This window comes from Onychomys torridus, chromosome 10, assembly GCF_903995425.1.
Source record: "Onychomys torridus chromosome 10, mOncTor1.1, whole genome shotgun sequence".
NCBI lineage: Eukaryota > Metazoa > Chordata > Mammalia > Rodentia > Cricetidae > Onychomys > Onychomys torridus.
The window spans coordinates 42,926,549-42,946,606 of NC_050452.1; the positions used below are offsets into that span (position 1 = coordinate 42,926,549).

Genomic DNA, 20,058 nt, shown 5'->3' on the forward strand with positions numbered 1-20,058 from the left:
GAGATACGCTTTCACTATGTATCCAAGGCTATCCTCAAATTTATATTCCTTTTTTTCTCTTCACAACTGGCCTCGCCTGTTTACAAATCAGTCTGTATATTCCAGAGCACAAAGACACGGACTTCAGAGTTGTTAGAGCATGTTTAAACAACATGGACTGCATCATTAGAGATCCTTTTCAAGCAGTGGGACCACCTTCCTGGGAGGGAACGGCAGAGCACAGCTTTGGATATTCCTGTGGACGGTCTGGGATGTGCACATACCTGTCCTCCTCTGGTGGACCACTTTCTCTAGCCTTGAGCAACGAGTCACTATCGTTCTCCTGGAAAGGTGGCTTCTGTCTTCTCTCTTTTTCTTTGTCTTGACAGCTTTCCAAGTCCATCTTATTCTGATAGAAAAATTGGGATCATTTTGAATATAATCTTTAAAGACACTTGATGACTTTTCTATCTGACCATGAACTGCCTGAAACCACCCATAATGACTTATATCTGACTACAGACTCTCGGAACTCACCCCCAATGACTTATATCTGACCATGGACTCTCTGAAAACCACCCCCAATGACTTATATCTGACCATGGACTCTCTGAAACCCACCCCCAATGACTTATATCTGACCATGGACTCTCTGAAACCCACCCCCAATGACTTATATCTGACCATAGACTCTCTGAAACCCACCCTCAATGACTTATATCTGACCATGAACTCTCTGAAACCCACCCCCAATGACTTATATCTGACCATGGACAACCTGAAACACAATCCATTCCCTTTCCTTTCTTTGAATAATGAAAATTTTCTTTCATTTTTGCGCTAAATTTTAAAGACATTATTACTATGTACTTCTTGTACATGAATGGGACTCATGGTAGGCTTGCATACACCACACACTGTAGGCTTGCATACACACACTGTAGGCTTGGATACACCACACACTGTAGGCTTGCATACAGCACACACAGTAGGCTTGCATACACACACTGTAGGCTTGTATACAGCACACACAGGAGGCTTGCATACACGCACTGTAGGCTTGCATACAGCACACACAGTAGGCTTGCATACACGCACTGTAGGCTTGCATACAGCACACACTGTAGGCTTGCATACACGCACTGTAGGCTTGCATACAGCACACACTGTAGGCTTGCATACACCACACACTGTAGGCTTGTATACAGCACACACTGTAGGCTTGCATACACACACTGTAGGCTTGGATACACCACACACTGTAGGCTTGCATACAGCATGCACTGTAGGCTTGCATACAGCACGCACTGTAGGCTTGCATACACCACACACTGTAGGCTTGCACACACCCCACAGTGTGCTCTGGCTACAGCCAACCTGCTCTTCTACTTCTGCACCGACCCTGTTTTACCCGTCCCACTGTCTACAATTCAAAAAATAGTCTTCTAAACTAATGGAGTTCAATGATTCCCAAATACTAGAATAAGTGTGCAATTGAGATCTTTCTAGAAATTATCACAAAAGGGATGGGTCCAGAAAGCCCCCTTTCCAAACAAAATGAAGTCATGGGACAGCTTCCTTCAGGACAAATGGCCTCTGGCATCCATGAGTTATTTTAAAAGTCTTGGCATGTTTCTTCTATCTAGTATCCCCATTACTTTACTTGGGAGATGCGGGGCTGACCAGCCTTTACAGGCTCTCTCTACCCTCAAAGACACGTCAGGTTTGTGTGGAATTTGGGGGATAAGGAGCTAGTTTTATGGCAGCTGGAGGGGATACACTGGGGGTATGTCTGCTGCTGCTGAATGATGCAGAGAGATGCATGACACAGTGGAGGGGAATGCATTGGGGGCATGCCTGCTGCTGCCAAATGATGCAGAGGAATGCATGTATGGCGCAGTGGGGAAGGGGCACATGGCTGTGGAAGGGAAGAGTGATGCTTGAGTCAGGCAGAGAGAAGGTTCCAGTGCATGGCTTTACTCCTGGAGATCCTGTTAGCCTGTCTGGGAAGATCTGGCCAGGCCAATGACTCCTGCTCTCTGGAAGGAGCTTAGGGTTTGGCAACAGCAGTGTAGGAGCTGATGTGGCTCGGGAAGAAAAGCCAGGTCCGAGCCGGGCGGTGGTGGCGCACACCTTTAATCCCAGCACTCGGGAGGCAGAGCCAGGCGGATCTTTGTGAGTTCGAGGCCAGCCTGGTCTACAGAGAGAGATCCAGGAAAGGCGCAAAGCTATAGAGAGAAACCCTGTCTTGGGGGGAAAAAAACGAAAAAAGAAAAAAGAAAAAAGAAAAGCCAGTTCCGGTTTTAAGTTACTAAGTGTGATGGGAAACCTGGTTTAGGTTACTGATGTCAGACTTGGTTTTCATCAGTGGTCTCACCGGAGTCCCACTGCCTTCGGTTACAGAGGAGGAAGTAGACAGCTGGTCTGCAGAACTTGAGGAGAGAGTGAACGGGACCACGGTGTCTTCAATTATCTTGCGCTCCTAGGGCAAAGACGGGGATAAATGAAAAAAAAATTAAATCTGTCAAGAGAAAAAAATACATTAAGGAACTCCGGGAAAAGCAAACTCATCAGAACATACACACATAAGCAGGGCTTTAGGAACTCTTATTGCCTAATGAAATAACAAACACAAGTCAAGTAACACCAAGTGGGCAGCAGTTTAGAACTCTGTATCGAATTTGCAAACAGCAAGTTTAATTAGTGTTACAGAAGAACACAATTAAGAAAATCTACTGTGGAGCTGATCGGTTAAGTTATTGCTGAAGGTAAAGTTCCCAAGAATATTGACAACCAATTTTAGATAACAGACACGTTAGATAGCCTCCTCCAAATTTCAGGATGTGGCCTGTTTGTTGTTGTTAAACATTACCCGGACAAGTCTCCTCCACCAACTCCTCTAGCATGGTGTAGTAGTGGAGTCAACAGTAAGGGTGTATATAGCTTCAGTGCTAAAATTATCCTTTAAAATGAATTTATTACTGCCAACCACTCTTGCTGCAAGTGAGCACACACACTAAGAAATACGTCGCGGTGTTCATGTTACCTGAGACAGATCAAGAGTCAGATAGGACCGGAGGACAGATGTGATTACAGTGGCTTCTTGAACATGGTTCAATCCATTCCTCCTACAATTCACATGGTGTGTGTGTGTGTGTGTGTGTGTGTGTGTGTGCGCGTGCGTGCGTGCGTGTGTGTGTTACTGTGGTCTGTTAGAACCGGTAGGATGTGGTTCTCTCTAAAGAGACCACCAAAGGGACCCCACTTTGAGCACAGAGAGTCAGACACACCCATGCCAGCACGTGCTGCAGACACGAAGGGAGGGCGGTGACAGATTTGCGGAACTGCGCGACAGTCCCGTTCTGCTTGGCAGTTTCCTACCTCCTCGTAGTACCTGCGCTCTTCTTCTTCCACCTCCTTCTGGGCCTTTTCCCACTCTTCCTTCAACTTATCTTGTTCCTTCTGGTACCTCTCCTGTCATGGGATGGCCAAAGAACAAGTGACCGTCACACTCATCACCGGGATGTTTCCCCTCTTCTAAAGCTATGGACAGTCTTCGTGAGTGAACATTTGGAATCTAATGCATGCATACCAAAAAAAAAAAAAAAAAAAAAAAAAAAAAGACTGTGTGTCTCTCTGGAGGGGAAGGCAGGCACTGAGTTGTCCCCAGATAGCGGCTGCCATGACGTAGGTGCAAAAAGCTTTCATGGGGACTTCTGGAGACTGGTGTTCTTGCTAATCCTAGTACAGCACTGCTGGCGAAACCGTGCCAGGAGCTGGAGATTGGCGGTGCATGCCTGGAATCCCACACTCAGGAGAGAGGCAGCAGGGTCTCTGTCAATTCCAGACCAGGCAGGGTCACCTAGTAAATCTCGACAAACAAGCAAACAGAAGAAACCAAAGCCAATTCGCAAATCAAAATAAATGACCCTGCAACTCCAGAATACCATCAAACTTCAGAATGGGAATTCCGAGGCTCTTACTATCATGTAAGTAATCAAGGCCTAACCCTTTGAAGTTTTCAAAGACACCAAGCTGAACTGCAGAGCTAAATCCAAGTAGTTGTTTTTACCACAGAACCCACTCCCTTACCCATAGGAATCAGGGCAAAGGATTAGGACAAAAACCTGAAGAGAAAATTAGAATAAATCACATCACACTTCAGTTCTAGAGTAGCAGGGAACCATCCTGTTTAATGAGGTCTACACCTTCTCTACGCGAGTGTTCGGGTGTATAGTGGAAACAGCATAGTTTTCAGAGTTGTACAGACTTAGATCTGGGCCCAGATCAGCCATGTGCTATCAGGCGGTTAATCTGACCTCTGTGAACCTTCACCTCTTCAACTAAAAATAGGTTATTCAGATGTGTTCCCAGCACACCCCAAGTATATAAATAGGCCAGTTTTGAAGGTTGCTAGGTCACTTTGGGCATGAGGCAAGTGGAAACATGTGACATTTCTTCTTCAAATATTTCTAGAATTGACCATTATCAGCTTTCACTGAAACATGGCGTGAAAATTCTGTTGAAGGAATTAGACTGACGTCAAATTTCATTCTACCTGAACGCTATGGAACATCTTTTGGGTAATTTATTCTCATTGCTTCTTGAACTGGGAACTGGTGGCTAAGGAGATAATGAATCCAGGTAGACTGACCCTTAATCACTGCTTGGAGATACATTTTTTTTTTTTAAAGTATTAATGTGAATGTTTTCCCCACTCCTTCTCATCATTGGGCCTGTTCACAGGAACAAGCAGGTGCAAGACTGTTGCCTGGACCCAAAACACCAACAGACCTGAGTTTCAGAGAACTGGATTCCATGTTCCTGTGCTAAAAATTCAACAGACACTCAGAGCGCACAGTCACGGAACACAGGGAAGGCAGCAGGCCGGTCCTACCTGGAGCACACACTCTTGCTGACAGACAGACAGACAGACGGGCACTCAGAGTGCACAGTCACAGAACACAGGGAATGCAGCAGGCCTGTCCTACCTGGAGCACACGCTCTTGCTGACAGACAGACAGACAGACACTCAGAGTACACAGTCACGGAACACAGGGAAGGCGGCAGGCCAGTCCTACCTGGAGCACACGCTCTTGCTCCTGCTGCCACTTCTCCTGACGCCTGCGCTCCTCTTCCGGGTCCCACGCCCAGAACTTAAACTGCTCCGGAAAAACAAAGAACACAACCCCGTGATCAGAACTTAGGTAGGTGTTCAAGGGCCAGCCAGGGCAAGAGAAGACAATCAGCCTCCCTCCAACATGATACCCAAGGTCCGTAGAAACAAATCATCGAAATGCACTCTTTGGTGGCAGACTTAATCCCTTTTAACATTGATTCCCAAATGCCAGGCTGGTTCTGTGCCTTGGTGCCTCTTTATGGATCATGGAAACACACAGTGACTAGCTGCAGGACCGAGAAGGCTTTTCTGCATTTCTCTCAGAAGCATGAGAAGTTTAGAAGCAGCCATGCTCCTAAGCATGATGCCCAAGGTGCATGCTCATTCTGGCTTCTACCAGGAGAAACGCATGGTGTAAGGACTAGTGACCGTCGTACCCAAAGCGAAGCCTGTATACCATTACTGCTTTCCACGACAGCTTCCTCCAAAGTGGACTGATGTTACTTGGAGAGGTAAGAGGAGTTGGGGGAGCCCCAGCCCTGAGGCCAGCATAATAAATACACCCAACACTGAGAACAAACAAAAACCTTCGAGAAGGTTTGAGCAAGTTTGAGAACAAACAAGAATGCAGTTGGATTTTCCATCCAAATCCATGGATTCCCCCGCTTGTTCTACCTTCTCCAAACAGGAAATGGCAGTCCATCTTTCTGCAAAGCTCTTTCCTCTCCATCCCCACCCCAGGGGCACGTGAAGAGTTTGACAACCTTGGAAGTCAATGGCTTATATCATCCTCTTCAGCTGTGTGTGGTGATACCAGCTTTACAGTCATTCTGGGGTTCTTAGTTTCCAGGAAACTTGGGGTTACCAGCATAGGTATATGATTGAACTTTCACATATGGTTCCTAGTTCTGAAATGTGGGAGATACTGAGGCTAGGTGGCAAGTGGTGGTCCATTCTACATGGCCACCAAGGGAGCAAATTTGCCTGTAGATGCTAAGTGCTACTGGTTATGTTAGCATCGTGGACTGGTCACTGGAGAGGGAGGGATCATTCCCTTATCAGGCACCGTATAGCAGCAACCGTATGGTGATTTCAAGTCAGGCTCACAATGACCCCAAAAGAAAGCTATTTGTATCTCACTGCACAGTCAAGGAAGATTAATTAAGGAGGATTTATAAACTACCTCCAGTGTCCTATGGCTAGCAAACCTGGACTCAAGGATACGAAGAAATGAGTGTTTTGTTTCCAGGCAGGGCAGGATATTGACTTCATATAATGATGATCTATGCCTTTACAATCTTGGTACCAGGAACCATCAAATTGTTTCAAAATAAAATTTTTTTCTTTTATCTCAGTTTTGGTTGAATACTCTTTAAGAGGATCAAAATCACTCTAAATGCATGGCTTAGTTCTTTAAGAGGGACTACTTACAGGTGTAGTCACAGGGGACTTTTCACTGCTTGGAGAATCTGCTACACAGAACAAAAGACAGAAGAGAAGGCATCAGTGTGAGTGGCTTCCGGCCATGGTGATCTTTTGATCCTATGAGTGTAGTTCCTATGTTAACTTCAGCAGCATTAGGAAATCACAGTAAAGCAGAGCTTCGCGGCAGGGTGTGCCCATCACCAGGAGGGATGAGGAGCGGGGCACACCACGTAGCACCAGGTACTAGACTCTAGGAAGCGAAGACTAAGCCATTAGTGCTGGCTCTCAGGACACCTTGCATTCCAGTGAAGGAAGCAGGTCTCCTGCTGTCTGACATGGAGAAGTACCACTCAGAGATGTTATCCAGAGAGCGACACAGTTAACAAGAGAATACCACATTGGAGGCCATGGATTCGAATCTTTGTTTTCACGCAGTCTGGTAAAGAGCCAGGTGGATGGTGCTATTTCTCTGGCATCTCAGAAACCAATATAAAGTCCTGTGAAATTCCTCCCAATTTGAGAGCAAGCTCATTGCTAACTGTGTGTCACCAACAAGCATCTTTCTTCTCTTAAGTATCTGAAGTCAGAAATGAAGACAGTGACAGATACCATCGGTTGCCCCAACATGGATTTTACATAAAAGAAAGGCAGCGACCCAGAATGTCGTTTACCTGACTGGGAGAAAAACTGGCACCGTCGCCAAGAGTTCTGAACTCTCAGCGGGACACTGGCACTGCTAGGCACCTCTAGATCGGATGGCAAAACAGAATAAACAGAAATCCATGAAACCGGGTGAGAGCTGAGAACACATCCCCACCTGTCCAAGAAGGGTCAGCCGTGGTAGAGCCTGGAACTGAATGACTCTCAACCTAAAGTAAGACAGCTCACCAGAATACACGTCAGACCTGACCATACGGACAATGGGCAGTAGAACCGGGCAGTCTGCGCTCCTGTTGTTGTGGGTGCTGAGTACAAGTTTTTAGACCCATACTTAGTGGGGGAGATTGTTGAAGGGTTAAAGGTCATGATGACGCAGCAGTATGCTGTGCAGGAGAAACTTTAGGAAAGTCTAAGAGGGCGGTGGAGATGTGTGGTGGGATCATGATGTTACCCACATCCCACCTGATGAAGGGGCAATGATGTAGCTGGCTTCCTGTCACACACACAGACAGGTACACGTCTGTGACAGCCTGTGGTGCACCAAGCAGACAGAACTCCTGGCAAACACTTGCATCTTACACATTGGCTCTGCGACTCGCGTTCTCAGAGCAGCGGACACTGCATATTCAAGCCCGTGTTTTGCAGAAACATAACTTTGGCATAACTTGACTGTTTCCAGAGAGTTGGATCAAGGCAATCTGTCAGCTTTAAGCGTATTTTATGAATGTTTCCACAGCGTTGAAAGACTGTACTGATGATGAGCATGTGTGTGCCTGGGGGCGCCTGTGGAATCTTATTTGGGTTGACAGGCAGATCTGCAGTGGCCTGTGAGCATCTATAAATAGATGACTTTAAAGAATTTGGGAAGACCCCAATTTCTGGGGGAGAGAGAATTTATGAGGTGTGGCCCCAGGGCTTCTGGTTCCTTTGGACTGGATGCTGGAATTCATACTAGTCGCTTCAGTGTGTACCAAGTTCTCAAATCTGGGTCATAACCCAGGACTTCTCCCACCACACTCCAAAGACAATCATGTCTTCAAAGGTTATATTATTAGAGGCCTCTGGCTTCCAGAAAGACCTGTATTCTGTGGAGTCTAAATAAGCATTATATCCAGTTTCCTACCCATCAGCAATGTCTCTGAGGCACCATTTAAATAAATACTTCAAGTCAGTGGCTTCCAGGTTGGGATTCCTGGGATGCCACATCACCTGCATGTGGTCTTGCTAAAGTATAGGTGGAGCCTCTGGCCAGATCTACAGAACCAGACCCTGAGGGTTTGGCCCCAGCCCTGTAGGCTCAGGCACACACTCAGGTTTGAGAACTATTGCTTCAAGCCATGTCCTGTTAATGCTTTTATTTTCCTCCTCCTCCTCCTTAAAACAGTTCCAGAAGAGTTTATTATTTCTTCCCAGCACTTGACTCTACACTTCCACCCTTACTGCTATAATTCTATAATCGCTAAATCCAATTCTCTTAAAAACCAGTGTATGGTTACTTCTACTGGACAGGTGATAGTTAAGCCCATAGGGAAAACCGAAAGGGGAAAACTATGCAGCTAAGAACTTGAAGATCGAGAATTTAAGCCCAGCTGTTCTATCCCCAGGACTCACATTTAAAGTCACAGAGTTCACGAACCACGTGTCACAACAGAACGAGCACCTGCCAAATCCAGTTCTCCCTTAGAAATGACCTCTAAAAGACTCCGATGCTGTGAATTTTTATTTTTTAAATTATTCAACTTGGATAAAGCATGAAGTAAAGTTCCTTACTTCAATAGTTTCTCAACACCAGAATGCCTTGTATTTAATGAGGGATGACATGAGCCATCGAGACTAACTGATAAGGCTTACACGTTTATCCTAACAATATTTCTTATTTACATAGTTTTAAAGTGCTAGACATGGAACATAATTACAATGTCTAAATATGGCCAACTGGTCGACCCAGTTCGTTTTATTTTTATTAATTATTTTCAGGACTGTAACGCTGAAAGATTTGGGTCAAATGCTTTGGAGGTGGTACTGAATTTGCCTCTATGTTAAGAGAATTATGCCCATTAGTATGTGTACCACTTAGTTTCCTACCAAATGCTCCTTGTTTTGTCTCTGGCTCCCCAAATGACCAACAAAAGTTAATGGAGACCAACTCAGATAGTGTTAATGGTGACCCCAAACAGCTTCTCACTCTTCAAAAGAGAAACGATGACAAACCATGAATAATGATGTCATAGCATTGTCCCTGACCCATCAGATCTATAAAATACTGGAGAAAAATGTCAACAAAGAGGCACGTGGAGCCTTGTGATCTGACCTCCCACAGCAGCTGTTTCCAATCTAGAGGATTTGCATCGGTGAAGCCCAAGTCTATCCACTTGGAGGAATAATCCCCCAGGGATGGCAGCATTCTTGGAATGCCTTGTTCCCCAGTCCACATTCCTGAGGTCCTTCATGGAGTGTGGGCACTGGGGTTTCCCACAAGGATAAAGAGCATAGAGTTGAGTTCTTAAAGAATGAAAGGGTGAGTTCCTAACTCACAGATGGTCCACAAAGTGGGAACCAGCACAATTCTAAGACCTTCACTGATCCTTAACTCCCATATTTCTCAATGCTACCCCCTACATTATATCAAACATTAAAATATAGCAATTATACAAAACACATTGAAATGCATCCCAAAGTATGTTATGTATTAAAACCTGTCTTTAGTGTGTATGTATGATTACACACATACTTAAGATTCATCTTTAAATGTTTCATGCATTTTATTTTTCATTTTTTAAAATATTAAATTTTCCTTTTTAAAAAAAAACATTTATTTATTTATTATGCATACAGTGTTCTGCCTACATGCCAGAGGAGGGCACCAGATCTCATTATAGATGATTGTAAGCCACCAGGTGGTTGCTGGGAATTGAACTCAGGACTTCTGTCAGAGCAGCAAGTGCTCTTAATCTCTGAGCCATCTCTCTAAAATTTCTTATTATGAAGAATTTTATTTGTTTGTGTTGTTTTAAGACAGTGTTTCTCTCTATCACCCTGGCTATCCTGAAATTTGCTCTGTAGACCAGGCTGGCCTTGAACTCAGAGGTCCACCTGCCTCTGCCACCTGAGTGCTGGGATTAGAGGCGTGCACCACCACCACCTGGCCATGAAGAATTTTTTTAAAAAGTAAAATTTTGCATGAGTAACTACATTAATCATTGTATACACCCAAGACTTATTATAGAACAAAAAATTTTCACCTTCCCCAAAGTTTATAATAAATAAAACGAGCATTTTTATAAAAACTGGAATTAATAATAACGTTTATATAATATTAAGAGATAAACTTTTTTAAAAACAAGTTGAGTTTTTGTTTTTAATTATCTTGTCATGTTTTGGAGCCAAGACAAAACAAGTTGGAATGTCTCAGTACCTAGTCAGGCCCTGTTGTACCCATAATGCCTAGCTGACAAGGTGGGCTTCATGGCCAGGGTCCTGTTGTCAAAGAGAAATGCATCCCAGTTTACTAATCTGAAATTCTCAATTCGAAAACTCCGGCGAAGACTATGGCTACAGGAACATCACATGAAGGATGCAACCAGCTTTCCATATGAAGTGCATTTTCCCACAGGTGGGCCCGGAGGACTATAAAGATCTAAGAGAGCACCCCCGCCCTTACCTTGAGAATTGAGATTTGGCAAATGCAGTTGGTTGGTTTCAGGCATTTTGTCAAGAAATGGAAATGTCAAGGTTGCTTCTGGCTCTGGGGATTTTGGCTTTACCACCTGGACCACAGCAGGAGACACAAACATTAGAAAGACTGTCCAGTACTTACCTCACAGATCATTTTTACACTGTGACTATTTAAACAAGCTGGTAAGTAAAAACATTTAATTTTACAATAGAATTTTTCCTTCCCTAATGACTTATCACACTTTTCTGAATCAATAGAGTGGTTGATTTTTCTTAGAAATTACATAAGGGCATAAAAATGTGGTGATCCCCTTTCTTCAACCTCAGAAGACATTTGGAGCCCCCACACTGCCTTCTCTTTTTTGGGGGACAGGGTCTTACTATGAAGCCCTGGTGTAACTTGCTCTGTAAATCAGTTTAGCTTTGAACGATCCACCTGGCTCTGCCTCCTGAGTGCTGGGATTAAAGGTGTGCACCACCACTCAAGGCTTCAATTCTGGGTATTACATCCTGCTGATGAAATATTCTACAGAAGATGAATAAAACCATCTTTGCTGTAAGGCTAAGCATTATAGTAATCCACGTTTAATGGACATTATTCTGAAGATAGTATCCCACCCTCCTACGAAGTTATGCAACATGCATACACTTTGCCCGTTCACAAAGATGCCTTGCCCATAACAGCTAGTATCTCACAGTGCCAGCACAGGGGTGTCCTGACAGTTTTTGAGGCACAGTAGATGATTTGTCCTTATGGTAAATAGCTCTAAAATTATAGGCTGTAACAATTGTCATTTTTGCTCTAGGATATTTTCATATCACTGCTCTTGAATTGTATTTGTTTCTTCCTTGTCTAAAACCCCCTAGTGGAAGCACCCTCTTGCTGTCTTATCGCTGCCCATCAATCTACTGCTAGAGACAGACTGCCGAACATTTCCAGTGCCCCGGAGGAGAGCCACCGGCTTCTGAATCTGAATGTAGAGTGCCGCTGTGTGTGTTTTGGTTCTCTCTGTCTCTCACAGGGCTGAACTCTGCTTTCATCTTTAGCTGATAGCTGCTCTCCATGCTTAGTGTGACAGCCAGTGATCTCAGGCTAGGCAACGTTTATGCCTTCTCTGTTGTACTTCTCTTGATTAAGAATACATTCAATCCTCAGAGAATCTTGAAGAAAATATTATCAGTGTCTTTGGTCAGCGTTGCTGTGGTCAACCAGCTAGCTGTACAGACTTCAGCATTCAACACAGAGCAGATACTTGAGGTCTGGTTTTGCCAAAGTTCACAACATGCTAGTCTTTTACTTTTCTAAATACTTATTTTTACTTCTCTCTCTCTCTCTCTCTCTCTCTCTGTGTTTATGAGTGATGTTACGTGCATATGAGAGCAAAAGATATGCACAAAGGCCAGAGGTACTGGGTCTCCCACAGAGTTATGGTTGCCTGTGACCCATCTGATGTGGGTCCTGGGGACTGAGCTCAGTGCTCTTAACCAGTGAGCCACCTCCCTAGGCCTCACAACCCTCCAGTCTTAAGCTCACAGACACTACTTCCTGCATGGTGTAGACTGAAAAGAAGGGGCTTCAGAGAAGAACTGGTTGCAAACACAGTTAAACACAGCAGATGTGACAGCCTGGCACTTTGCTTTTACAAAGGCAACATCCCCAAGTGAAATCAGAAAATCAAAAGCTGTCACAAGCATGGTGCTCACCATTATCTAAGACCAAGAGAGCAAGGGGGAGGGGTCCACAGAGAGGGTGGGTGGGCAAAGTGTTGCCCTAGAGGCCATCATTCCATTTGCTAACCAACAATAAGAGCTTCTGAACCTGCAGTCAACAGCACAGAATTTCAGAGCTGTGGACACTGTAGCATTTGATACCAAGGGTGACCTGGGAATCCTGGATATTTTATACTTTAAAAATATGATTCTGAGACTTGTGTTTACTAAGTAGACAAAAGGTTCATGACAGAAAAACAAAACAGATAAACAGCCTTAGAACCCCTGAGTGTGTGTGTGTGTGTGTGTGTGTGTGTGTGTGTGTGTATGTGTGTTTAACCATAGTGGTTGGACATGAAACTGGCAGTCCAAAGATGGCTCACACTGATGAGGGGACCCAGGTGAGCATTAGCCAGGAATACACTAAGTTATGGCAGTCACTGTGTTTGGTTAGTCCTAAATTCCAGGAATGTTACAAGGTTTTCCTTTCACATTAGCATTACGGGAAGTGCTCAGTTTGGAGTACACTAAGTAAATAATGATCACAAACACATGGGAGATAAGGTACAATTGGCAAAGATGCAAACCCTGCCTGTCCCACTCTGCTGTGAGACCCGTGATTCAATTGTCCTCTGCGGACCTCCAGACAGCTCAGTAATTCTCTCTGTATAAAAAGGGGGACTAGCTGAGGTCTGAAATACTCACATCAGATTATAGGCATTTTAGAGGCTCTTCCAAGGACACTCCACTCAGCTCTGTGAGGCTAGGTGTTATGTCCTGTTCCTTATCAAATATCTAGTGTCTAGTATGGCACTTGGCACATCGTAGGTGCACAGTTAATGTGCCTGAGTAAATGATGTATGAAATGGAATTAAGTGGTACAATTTTCACTTTAAGGTCAAATCTGTAGTTAGCTTGATTTTTATCAGTGGAACACTGCTATAAATAATTCGACTACCATACATGGCATGGTCCCCCTTGGTGGTCATGAGGATTCTCTTGGGGCTTTCACAGAGGTCAGGGCCATGTTCCAGGGAGTGTCTGTTTGGTCTGGAATGTACCCCTTAATGATTTCTAAAATTCTTTAGAAATTTAGAGACAAATGTGAAGAGTTTTTAGATCTGACATTTAAAAACAAACCCAACTAATATAAATACGACTCTAAATATGAACTACATTTAATTAAGAGCAAGACTTTAAAGCTCACAGTAATCCCCAGTTTCTTGATATTCAAATCCAGGGGTATCAGACATACCAGTGCTAAGAAGTAGGTACACAATAGAAAGGGAATATTTAGTAAGATGTCATGTTAAAAAACCAAACCAGCAAGTCCATTCACAGCAAGTGAAAGCCTAACTTTAAAAGGATTCTACAACATGATCACATTTAAATAAAAGTAAGTATCTTGAAAATTGTAAATGCTGAAAGTACAGAACACCCCTCGTTCATTCTATTGTTTGTACATTTAACAAATGTGTTTAGATAACTATGGTATTTGACATAATCATAATGCAATGTCTATATTTCCCTTTCTCTCTCTCTCCATAGACAGTGGTTATTTGAATGAGAACGGCCTCTATAGACTCATATATTTGAACCCTTTTTCCTTAGCCTGTGGAATGGTGTAGGGAAAGATTAGGAGTTGTGGCCTTATTGGAGGAAGTGTGTCACTTGGGGCAGGCTTTGAGGTTTCAAAAGCCCACACCAGGCCCAGTCTCTCACTGCGTCTGTCTGTCTCCCTCTGCTTCCTGCTTGTGGATCAGATACAAGCTTTTAGCTACTGCTCCAGCACCATGCCTGCCTGTCTGACGGCACACTTCCCACCGTGATGAAAATGGACTCATCCTCTGAAACTGTAAGCAAGCCCCCATCTAAATGCTTTCTTTTATAAGTTGACTTGGTCATGGTGTCTCTTTACAACGTATGGGAGTGTGTGCGCGTGCGTGCGTGCGTGCGTGTGTGTGTGTGTGTGTGTGTGTGTGTGTGTGTGATGTTTAATGATGAACATGCAGTGTAGTTTTGAGAAAGAAATACAGATTGAAGACAGGGAGAAGGTCAGGTGAGCACGTCAGTCCTCAGGACTGCTGGTGGCCCTGGAAGCCATGTTACCCTGGGGATAGAACCCTGGCTCCGCCGTGTCCTCACCTTCTGTGACAGTACCAACTCTACCTTCCCACTCATGTCATTTCCTGGCTTCTTCTGGTCCTGTTCTTCCGGTACCTCAGCTTTCCTCTGTGGGCTGGAGGACAACTCCACAAAGGCCACGGTCGGGCTGCATCGGGTCACAGTTGTGGTAAAATGCCGTGGCTCTGGAGGGAAGAAGAAGGAAACCATACAAAGGATAACTTTCCTTCCAAGTCGCTGTGGCCATTTCATCAGAGTCCTCCCTCCTGGTGACAAGCTGGGTGACAAGGAGACACAGCCAAGGGCCCGGGGTGGCAGGATTCCCATCAAACTGCCCGACTATCAAAGACTGTTCTGAGCAGTCACGATTCACATCTGAGAACCACGTGACACCAAATATTTAATGACATTGGGGCGGAATGTCCACAGGCCCGTCTGTCCGTGTGACTGGGTGACAAGCTAACTTTCCCTTGCTGTGTGAGCTGCTGTCCTTGTCTGGAGGCTAGAGGCTGACATTACGTGTCTTTCTCTACAGCTCCCACCAGGCAAGCAATGTTCCTCCACGGTCTTTGGTTCCTGCCTCCATGGTCCCGACTTGCGCTCTTGCCCTGACCCCCTCTGATGGATGGACTGTGATCTGGGAGTTCCAAGATTCAACACTTTCCTCCCTGAGTTAATGTTTATCAACAGGGACTACAAAGCAACTAGACAACTCAGTGCTTGAATTATTTCTATAAAGGAATCATGTAATTTTTAATAAGCATGAAGACATACTTTTAGGAATAAAATATCAGAGTACACAAAACAAACGACCCAAAACCCAAAGCCTGAGTTCCTATTTTTATAGCAACGTTAATGCCATAGTGAGAATTTCTCCCCACAGCCTCTAGGTGGCAGCACCACCACAGAGCCTGACGAGCCCCTGAAGTTTAGTGGGAGAAACCGGCATAATTCTGTCACAAGTTACCAAGTTTTACCTAAAACCCAGCATGCCATGAAACAGACCTGCTGAGGTCGGCTCCACGTCCTGTGTCTCCTCACCGTTCTCATCCTCTTGGCCATTTGACTCAGTTTCATCAGAGGCTGCCTGAAAAAGATTTTTTTTTCCTCCCTTGAATAAACCAAACCCCTGAAAGTTCTGAAAAGCAAAAGACTGTTTCCTCAATAATAATTTTCAGGCCAACAGGGTAGGCTGCCCACAAAAACTGTCTTTTGGTTCCAAGCAGCAGCTTTACGTAGATCCTAGGGGATCTATTTTGTTGGAAGGAGGCATTTTTTAGCGTGAACTAGTGGACACCAGCACGCCACTGCCCCCAGCCCTCCCCTTACACATACGCCCTCACTTCCTTGTCTTACCACCAAATCTCATAAATCCAAGTTACCATCTGCTTGCTCCAGAATGCCTTTCAAGTTGGCTGCAGGTCCTATCGCTAGCAGAGGGGATTTTGGTTTGATTTTTAAAGGATAAACCTCACAGTTGGCTGTCCTGGGCATAGCTGCCTGTGGCTCTTAACACTGTAGGTTTTATCCTCGAAGCTCTCGGGAGTTTTTATAGCCATTTCTGTCCTTTCGTTCCGACAGCTGGGAACTAAGGTTAGTTTTTCTTCCCTCCGTCTTCCACTAATGGGTCCCCTTGACACGGATGCCATTCACTGGCCACGCCACAGTCAAATATTCTCTCCCAGCCCTGCCTCCCTGCTGTCAGCGCGGTGCTTTTTACAACGTCAGCTGCATAGCAACACGCATCAGACGGGGAACAGCGAGATGAATTACTTAGGACTATGAAGGGAAGTACTGCACAGTCACTGAACATCAGATGATCAGCAGGCTGGGGACATTGCTCAGTGGGACAGTGCTTGCCTAGTGTTCATGAGACTGTGAATTTGTTTGAGCCCAAGCGCTGCAAAAGAAACAAACATGCTATACAGTGGTGATGTGTGAAAACTGTTATTCAATGTGAAGTTAAAATATTTAAAGTTCATATATACACAGCATTATGTCTACATATGTAAGATTGTGAATATGCTTATGTACATATAAATGTATCTGTTAGTACACATATTAAAATATATAATGTACATTCATTTATACTCATATACACACACACATACATACACACATGCCGTGTGTGTGTGTGTGTGTGTGTGTGACATATATGTGTGTGTGAGATAAAAGCAAAGGAAGACTAACATTGGAACAGCGGCGGCAGGGGGAGAGGCAGCAGACAGCAACGGGAGAGGGTGAATGAGCAATGGACAGTGTACGTATGGAAGGACCACAAGGAAAACTAAAACAATAAACAGAAACAAAACTCCAAGGAAACAGAAACTTCATAGTGCTTATTTTTAAATGTGTGTGCATGTGGCGATGATCTTTCCATTTCTTTATCTAGTGTTTCATGTATTATAAACGCTGGACAATCAGAAAACCATCCTGACATTCCACACCATCTTCACGGGGCAGGTGAACTCACTCTAGAGCTGAGTCTGAAATTCTCCTCCTTTTGTCTTAATTGCTCTATAACAGTAAGTGGAAGGTGAAACCAAGTGTGTCTGGAAGAATGCTTGTGCCAAAGAGTGTGAGCATCTATAATAATACTCCTGTACTATTATTTTAGCAAAAGTTTTATGTAAAAGACTAAAGTTGAAATTTTAGTGTGTATAAAACATTTCATAAAATTTAAAAGGTGTTGAGACAAGAGCTAACATTGGTTTTCAGGAGAGGCATTATTAAATTCTTCATAAAAACCTTCTAAGGAGAAAAAGAATTCCCTTAAATTGTTCTCTGACATCCACAGGCACACCACGGCATACTTGTGCCCTCATAACACACACATATGTACATACACACGTTATATACATACACACACAAAATAAATGTAAAACTTTTTTAATATTGAAAAAAGGAATTTCAAAGAAAAACCTTTCAAGCTTCTAAAAGACTTTAACACTATCTAGTGGAAAAAATGTGATTTTTTTTTTTTGAGTGTGAAATACTTGGAAATACTCATAATTAGATTGGAATTTTCTAGTGATGGATAATCATATATCAAGTTGGAAAGAGCATAACATCAAGTTAAAAATGTAGTTTTTTTCTTTTCCAGTACTGAGGACTCAACAGAGATTCCTATACACAAGTCAAACATTCTACCACTGAACCATACCCTGTTCCTAGCCTTTTCTCACTGTTTAAGTCAGAGTCTTGATAATTTGCACAGGCCATCTTTGAACTCACTCTGTATCCAGAAAGACCCTGCAATCCTCCTGCTTCAGCCTCTCAAACAGTTGAGACTAAGTTTATGTCTTGAGGTTGGCTTTAAAAACCCTTGTAATCTCAGCCATTGCAGAGGCTGAGTCAGGATCACAAGTTCAAGCCCAGCATTGGCAAATTAGTAACACCCTATCACAAGAAAAACTGAAAAGGTCTAGGGATGTAGATAAATGGTAGAATGTTTGTATAGCATGCACAAAAAGGAAGAAAGAAAGGAAGGAAGGAAGGAAGGAAGGAAGAAAGAAACATTCCCCAAACACACTGTCAATAAGAAAAATACAGTCAGAAAATAACCACATTGATATTATTTAATGGATTTTTAATATATTTAATCATAACAACAAGCTTGAATTGAATCCCTTTAAAAAATAAATGAATGAACAGAGTGGTACATGAATGATGATGGCGCACACCTTTAGTCCCAGCACTAGGAGGCAGAGGCAGGTGGATCTCTGTGAGTTCGAGGCCAACCTGGTCTATAGAGTGAGATCCAGGATACGCAGGGCTACACACAGAAACCCTGTCTCGAAAAACAAAAACAGTAACAACAAAAAGAAACAAAGGAAGAAATATAATGAATAAAAATAACCAGACCGAAAATCTCTTTTATTATATTGAAGGTGTGTGTGTGTGTGTGTGTGTGTGTGTGTGTGTAATGTATTTACAGGAATCACTGAAGACCAATCAGTTCAACACTGTAAAAGAATAAGCTAGACTTTATCTTTGAAGTCCATTCTGATACAAACAGAAACATTAACACCTGGTGGTGGTTTTGCTTTATGATGTTATATAAAGTCCTGGCAGGATTACTGATCCTTAGCTTCCTTCTCCTAACAGACTAAATTACAAAAAACTATCTGAGGCTGGAAAACAAATTTGCAGCTAACTAGTGATGAAGGCGCCTCTTGGGAACACTCGTGTTTCCAACTCCGAGAACTGAGTAACTACACACAAGGTCCAGAGACTAAAATGAACAAAGAGATGAACATGTTTTCTGTGATCTAAGATGCCATCCAGTTCAAGCTGTATTATTTCAGGCACTTGTAAGAAAGAAAGCACACTGCTAAGTATGGCACACTACAGATTGCAAGAGTAGTCTTGATTTGAAGACATTAAAACATAGAAAGGGTGCCACCTGAACTCAATGAAATGAGAGCATTCCCAAAGTCTGCCTGCCATCATGCATAATGCAAACAGGACAAGATCCACCAGCATTAACTACTTCAACCAGGGTTATGTAACTGGCATATCACGTTCCAGTAATATTTTAGTTATGCATGACTAACAGACCTACCTTTGCAAGTTCTCAGATTGCTAAAGTATGTCTATACAGTTCAACACCCACTCTGAAATGATGGTCAAGAACCACCCTTACACCCTGCTGTTCATTGTGGTTCAATAATGTCTGTAATACAGTTACCATGATCCATATTGACCTCATTTAGCAGGTTTCAGTGCTACTGAGTCACTTGATATGGACGAGGCCACTGACCCATCAGGGTGAACTGAAGGGCAGTATCAACATGGTTCTCTTTACACAGGCTGAAGGTAAGTGGCTTGCCAGGGTGCCAGTGCCAGGCAGGGGAGGCAGGAGTTCTGAGCTATGCCAATAACCTCCCCATGCTACCATCTGGCCTTAGAGTCATACTTCCCTTCAGTGGTCTCTCAGGATTTAGTTTTTGATCTGGTAGAAGTAAGTAACTACTCAAGACTTTCGAGCTCACTGTAAAAACAATTCTAACTGCCATTTCTAATCCTGCTCTTTCCTCTACCTCTGCTCATCACTCAGCAAAAGGTTAGGACTTGCTGGATTCCTTCAGAGCAGAAGGCGGTTTGGTCAGCTCCTCTTCTTAGATAAGCCAAGACCATAACTGCCTCTGGCCAGCAAGCCATCCCTGGGTTCAAAGTGGCAAGGGTGGACACATAACCCCTATGAGGAAAGCAAATGCTTTCTAAATGAATATACAATCCATGCTCAAAAGCTTGGTGTAAATATGCAGTATTCACCCAAATCAAGTTACCACTAGCAAAATATTCAGGGAAAGTTGTGAGCAAAGAAGCAACAACTCAGTTTAAGAACTCCTTGTATGCACCAA

At 43.7% G+C, this 20,058-nt stretch overlaps 1 protein-coding gene across 13 annotated transcripts in view; it reads right to left on the minus strand.

Moving 5' to 3' along the window:
• The window catches only part of Limch1 (LIM and calponin homology domains 1), a 316,282-nt gene that overhangs the window by 17,759 nt on the left and 278,465 nt on the right, over window positions 1-20,058 (minus strand). For 6 of the 13 annotated variants that reach the window (XM_036200119.1, XM_036200116.1, XM_036200114.1 and 3 more), the window contains 8 exons: window positions 15,698-15,779; window positions 14,714-14,877; window positions 10,845-10,950; window positions 6,530-6,570; window positions 5,061-5,141; window positions 3,361-3,453; window positions 2,309-2,461; window positions 264-388 (listed from right to left, as the gene is read on the minus strand). In XM_036200119.1, coding sequence (XP_036056012.1) covers window positions 264-388; window positions 2,309-2,461; window positions 3,361-3,453; window positions 5,061-5,141; window positions 6,530-6,570; window positions 10,845-10,950; window positions 14,714-14,877; window positions 15,698-15,779 — 845 coding nt within the window. Of the gene's footprint in view, window positions 1-263; window positions 389-2,308; window positions 2,462-3,360; window positions 3,454-5,060; window positions 5,142-6,529; window positions 6,571-7,194; window positions 7,270-10,844; window positions 10,951-14,713; window positions 14,878-15,697; window positions 15,780-20,058 lie in introns of all 13 variants that reach the window. The other 7 variants (XM_036200124.1, XM_036200125.1, XM_036200117.1 and 4 more) reach the window with 3 other exon arrangements.